The following is a 6,408-nucleotide window of genomic DNA, read 5'->3' on the forward strand; positions in this document are numbered from 1 at the left end:
TCCCAGGAAACACTTTAAGTCACCCAGGTCTTTTAATTTGAAATGATTATGCGGAATTTATTTTAACGCATCAATCATTCTTGCATTGTTTCCTGTGATTACCAAGTCATCTACATAGATTAGTAGAATTACCTTGCTTTCTCCTTCATTCTTGGTGAACAGAGAGTAATCATGCTTGCTTTGTTTATAGCCTAAATTAGTCAATGCTGCTGTGATCTTATGATTCCACTGCCTTGATGCTTGTTTAAGGCCATACAAGGATTTGCTCAATTTACAAACCAATTGCTTGTCCCCTCCTAAATTGAGCAATCCTTGTGGCAAGGTCATATAAACCTCTTCTTCCAAATCCCCTTGCAAAAATACATTATAAACATCCAGATGATATAGTGGCCAGGAGTGTGTTGCAACAAGAGAAATCACAGTCCTGACTGTGACATGCTTCACCACAAGAGAACAAGTCTCCTTGTAATCCACCCCATACTTCTGTTTAAAACTTTTAGCCACTAATCTGGATTTGAATCTCTCTATTTCACCATTTGCATGATACTTGACCTTGAAAACCCATTTATTACCAATAGGCTTCTTTGATTTAGGCAGACCACAATAGACCATGTATTATTATTCTACAAAGCTTGTAATTCTGTGTTGATGGCCCCAATCCATCTAGGATCCTTAATAGCATCCTCATAATGAGTAGGCTCTTGAATAACATCCAATCTAGTAATGAATGTCTGATACTGTAGCTTAAGCTATGAATAACTGAGATGATTCTTCATTGGATAACTACAAGAAGCTATATAATCCTGTAACTAAATAGGTGGTTTTCTGGATCTAGCTGATTTCCTGAGCTGTAATGTTTCAGGATGTGAACAAGGCTGGTTCAAGATCCCAAGAGGCTACACGGGACCTGTTGGCTGGACATCACCCTGTGAAGGGAGCTCATCAGTACCTTTCCAGGGAAGTGACTGGACATCACCTTCACAAGGGAGCTCATCAGTTTCCTTGTCCACCATAAGCTGAGAATGAGGAGTACTAGCAGAAGAAGGACTCTGAGAAGATGGAGATGTTGATGATGGAGAGATATCAACTAACTGATCAAGGAGGCAAGGATGCAGAGGAACATGTGAAGAATCTGATGGCACAGAGCTCTTGACAGAAAAAGGGTAAACATCTTCATGAAAGGTAACATCCCTATTCACTAGAAATTGTTTAGTTTCCAGGTTATATAGTATGTAACCCATCTGATTAGCAGGATATCCCATAAAAACACATAGGTGAGACCTTGATTCAAACTTATTTGTCAGCAATGGCACTTTAGCATAAGCCAAACAACCCAATACCCTTAATTCTGTTATATCAGGTTGTATGTTGTACAACAAAACAAATGGTATCCTGTTCTGTAGAATTGAAGATGGAAATCTATTGATTAGATACACAGCTGTCTGAACACATATACCCCAGAATTGGATTGGTATAGAACCCTGAAACTTCAATGCTCTTGCCATCTCTAAAATATGCATGTGTTTCCTTTCAACCACACCATTCTGCTGGGGAATATAAGGGCATGTTAATTGATGATGAATACCTAGAGAAGTAAAGAATTCTTGACACTGCTTGGCCATGAACTCTGTACCATTATCTGATCTTACCACTTTAACAATGGTGGCAAACTGATTATTGGCATATAAAATGAAAGTCTTTAACATTCTGAAAACATCTAGTTTAGAATGCATCAGAAAAACCCAAGTATATCTATTAAAGTCATCAACTATAGTAAAAAAGAACCTGTGTCCTTGATGAGTAGGAATCCTATAAGGCCCCCAAATGTCCACATGGATCAAATCAAAAACAGAATGAGCTCTGCTAGTACTTATAGGAAATGGAATTTTGTGATGTTTTGCTTTTGAACAAATCAAACAATGAGATGCACTGTCATAATTCACTTCAATATTATTAGAGACAAGTAACTGAGTCAAAGAAGTGTGATTGAGATGGCCTAATCTTGCATGCCAGATAGAGTTACCTAATTGATTACTATTACAAGAATAGGCACTAAAAACAAGATTTTTAATAGGAGAATGAGTCTGTAAGTAGTAGAGACCATTTGTTTCTTTACCAATCTCTTGTACCATTCCAGTGGAAATGTCATGAATCAGACAAAAATCAAGATAGAAAAAACAAAACAATGTGAGTCTCTAGCTATTTTATGAACATAAAGAAGATTATGATGAAAAGTAGGAACATGTAAAACATTGTTTAGGTGAATATGAGGAAGAATACTGAGGGATCCTGACTGTGAAATAGATGCATTCTCACCAGTAGGTAAAGACACAGACCTAGGTGATGCAAGACTAGAAATATTATGTAGACCATCATTAGAACAAACCATATGATTTGTTGCTCCACTGTCAATTATCCAAGTTTTAGAAGTACTTGACTGTAAGTTGACTGTTGAATTAGCTGTGTTTGCAGCAGAAACAGAAGTGATAGCAGCATTAGCAGATGGAGGAACTAGGCCAGAAAGCAACTTTAGGATTTGAGAACATTGATCCTGAGAAAAAATAGGGAGAGGAGTATGAGCAACAGGATCTAATGCATCCTGAGTAGATGGAGATTGTGATGATTGAACGGATGGGATAGCTGTAGAATCACTCCCAGCATCAACATTATGTGCACGAACGTCAGGTTTGATTCTAGTAAATTTGAAATCAGGTGGAAAACCCACAAGCCTGTAACAATTAGCCTTCTTAGCCCCTTAATCCCACAGTGATCACAAGTACCATTAAACTTCTTTTTAATGTCTGATGAAGAAGTACCATTGGAAGATTTGGATGAGGAATAGAAAGCTGTTGGATCACTTGTTGGTGCCTGAGTAAGTGCAACAGAGGGAATAAACGAACGCTGAGCTTCCTCTTGCCTTATCATTGCATACGCAATAGATAATCGAGGCATTGGACGCATGATTATGATCTGGCCACGAATTGGTATGTAAGCTTCATTAAGCCCCATTAGAAATTGATGAGTCTTAATTTCTTCAAAAATAGCATATATCAATGCTGCCTGAGCAGGATCGATGATTGGCAGTGGTGAAATGCAGTCTAATTCATCCCATAACGCTCGAAGACGATTGAAATAGCTGTCAATCGACAAGTTACTTTGGTAAGTTGTGGAAATTTGATGACGCAAGAAGAAAATTCGAGTGCCATCAATCTTGTTGAACCGATCTTCGAGATCAACCCAAGCTGCAGTTGCATTGACATAGCAATTGATCGTGATATGTACCTCATGATTTACATTTCTAAAAATCCAGGATAGAACCAGGGCATTACAACACTCCCACTTATCATGAAATTGAACATCCAAATTTTCTTTCTTGCAGGTCCAAGTGAGAAACCCAAGCTTGTGTTTAGTCATTACTTGATTCTTGAATGATCGACTCCATCGGCCGAAATTCTCTGTTCCAGTGAGAGACTCTTCAATAGTGACAGAACTCGCATTCTCAGAGGGATGATAATATAATGGGTGATTGAAATCGAGTGTTGATGATGATGAAAAAGAAGAAGCAGTATAAGAAGCTGGCAATGAAGATGAAGAACTCGAAATGTCCGCCATTGTTAGAGCTTCGAAGAAGCAAAAAAATGATAAAATTCGAGTTAATTGTGTGACAATGGCTCTGGTACCATATAAAACGAGGTAATTGATAGGTAATCAACTAATTTTATTTATTAATTATATTTGATCACAGCTCTTATTTATAGATTAGCTCTAACTGATTGCTAACTAACCTAACAAACTGAAACTAATTTTCCCGTCCTTTTCAACTAATTACAAAGGGTCCGTTCGTTTTGCGGTTTACGGATGCTCGAGCTTGCTTCAGCTTGCTCCAAACTGTCTCGAAAAACGTGTTTTTTACTAAAAGTGGCAAAAAAAAAACACGTTTTTCGAGACAGTTTGGAGCAAGTTCGAGCATCCGTAAACCGCAAAACGAACGGACCCAAAGTGTTGGGCTGCGTGTGTATTGGACTGACTTCTTCTCAGCCCATTTCAGTTTTCCGCCTTCTTCTTGATCAAAACGCACCGGATCATCATGTCTTCCTTTTATCAAAAACGCACCGTATCATCAGCTCCGGTAACCTGCAATTTGCTTTTCTCAACACCATTTATTCTCAAAATGGAAACGACGATTAGCAACCCTTCTTGACTCTCCGTTAGGGTAAATTAAAATGGGCATGTGATATGAAAATAGCTCAGGGAGGTGGTGAACAACTGATTTTGAGTGGCTGAAGAGCCATTTCTTATTAGCAAAGGCCCTATCCAGACGAGCCAACCTCAGATCTCCTCCTTGTTGTTTGTTCTCCCATGTAAATTGTGGTCCCTGGAAGGGTAATTCGATGAGACCACATGTTTCCACGGCATCCCGAAAGTTATCTATAAGGCTCCGCCTCCGAAGATCTCCACCCCAATTTTCTAATTGGTTGAGAACTTCATTGAAATCACCACAACATACCCATGGTAAATGGGCTTGCGACTGAGCAATAGTTTTTAGAAGCGCCCAGGAATTTACACGCTCCTCATGCCTTGACCAATCTTAAAAACCAGTGAACCTCCACTCTGGGCCTTTTTGCAGGCGGCTCCAAACTTGAATATGGGCCATACCCAATTTTGTAATTTGAATACGAAATTGGGGGTGTCTTTGTCAACACCGAATGAGGCGGCTCAGTCTTGTCAGCACCAACTTTTGTAATTTTATTCGCCGAACCTCTCGAGGACTAGCCTTGAGATACTATGCCTGATACGTCTTTTGCACGAGAAGGGGCAGAAGCATGCTTTTTGTTGGAGGACCTCCGGGCATTACCCTTTGAGTTCTTCCTGGCTCGAAAGGTAGGAGGAGGGTTGTGCCCTGATGAAATTTCTTGCTCCGAGATCGGTCGATCGTCACTCGATCTCAGCCACAACCCAAATTCAAAGTCTCCACGTTTTTTTCCCTTACTTTCAGGACAGCGATTCAGCTCGTGGTCAAGTCTTCCACAGCAAAAACACAAATGAGGGAGCCATTCATACTTAAACGACGTCTGATATCTGTAACCATCGAGCGCTTGAGAAGTGCTTTGGAAATGTTAATAGATAGCTTCACAGGAAGATAGCGCCCCCAAATCACACCGGAAGTCGGAACGTCCACTTCCAAGACAGGGCCAATCTTCCTTCCTACAGCTTTGCCAGTTTCATTCGTCATTCCTCCTAAGGGAAGGCCATATATTCATACCCAGATTGGAATGGAGCTAAAATCCATTACGCTTGAACTCTGATGCTGCTCGAAATCGCTAATGACTATTAGACTGTTGTCAAACTGCCAGGGCCCTGAATTTTGGATTCGGTGTTTGTCTATAGCATCCTCAAAATGCAAGATGAAAATATTTTCGCTCACCTCCTTAATATGGAAATCTACAATGGTTTTCCAAGTAAGCTTCAAAGAGTCTTTAAGAAAAGAGGGATGGATGGTTTTGTCAGTAACAATTTTTCCAGCCAGGCGTGGAACTTCCGAAAGAGCATTCTGAAAAATTTCTTCCCCAAGAATGGTTTCTTCTTCTTCCTTCAAGGACGGATGATATTTAGGATCTTCCATAAAGCTGGATTTCAAACTGAGAGTGAACATAATTTGACTGAGAAATATCAGATTTTGGCTCTTACTGTGAAGAGAATATCTAAAAAGTTGAAGAACTTTTAGCAATTGTTATTTTCCTTTTTTTAACTTTAAAATTGTGTTGATTATTTAAAAAAAAAATTCAATATCCTATCAAATGAAGTAAAATAGGAATAAAAAAATCATTTCTCCGTCCAGACGGAGAAATAGTTAGAAATATTATATATCTCCTATTATTTGGTAGTTGAGAGATGAAAATATTTTTTATATCGTATTTAATATTATATATACATAATATTATCATATGATTCATGATATGGCATGTGAACTACACATTGTTTTTGAAATCGTGATAATTCATTTAATCGATTCTATTCGGCATAATTGAATCTAGTTGTTGTTGTTTCTCGAAGACTAGTCTTCCTTGAACATTTATATCTGAGATGATAAGTTCAATAAGTACTTCTTATGATATTCGATCATATGATTTTTCAGAGAAAATGTAACATATTTATTATTATGAGGGAAAATTTTAGATGTAGTTAAATAATCGTTGTTGATACGGTTGATAAAAAAATATTAAATTATCCTTCATTTTTATTTTATATTCTCTTCAATCTTGGTATTGCTCATCATGTTTCCCTGCATTTTGGTCGATTGCCCTTTCCAGCAGCTCCACCTCGGTTTTGCTAGTTTCTTGCGAACCAACACACTTTCGAATGTGTTTCGTCGAGCTCGTTCTCAATCGTATAGTCGGATTCAAAATT

The 6,408-nt window shown here is 38.5% G+C and overlaps 1 protein-coding gene across 1 annotated transcript; it reads right to left on the reverse strand.

The window, feature by feature from the left end:
• Positions 1–2,152: 2,152 nt before the first annotated feature.
• LOC139882276 (uncharacterized) lies at positions 2,153–3,612 on the reverse strand. Its single transcript, XM_071866633.1, has 2 exons — positions 2,817–3,612; positions 2,153–2,754 (listed from the first exon to the last, which is right to left on the reverse strand). Exons 1-2 carry the CDS (start codon positions 3,610–3,612, stop codon positions 2,153–2,155), a joined length of 1,398 nt encoding a protein of 465 aa, XP_071722734.1.
• Positions 3,613–6,408: the final 2,796 nt, after the last annotated feature.

The sequence above is a fragment of the Rutidosis leptorrhynchoides genome, unplaced genomic scaffold (assembly GCF_046630445.1).
Source record: "Rutidosis leptorrhynchoides isolate AG116_Rl617_1_P2 unplaced genomic scaffold, CSIRO_AGI_Rlap_v1 contig252, whole genome shotgun sequence".
Classification (NCBI taxonomy): domain Eukaryota; kingdom Viridiplantae; phylum Streptophyta; class Magnoliopsida; order Asterales; family Asteraceae; genus Rutidosis; species Rutidosis leptorrhynchoides.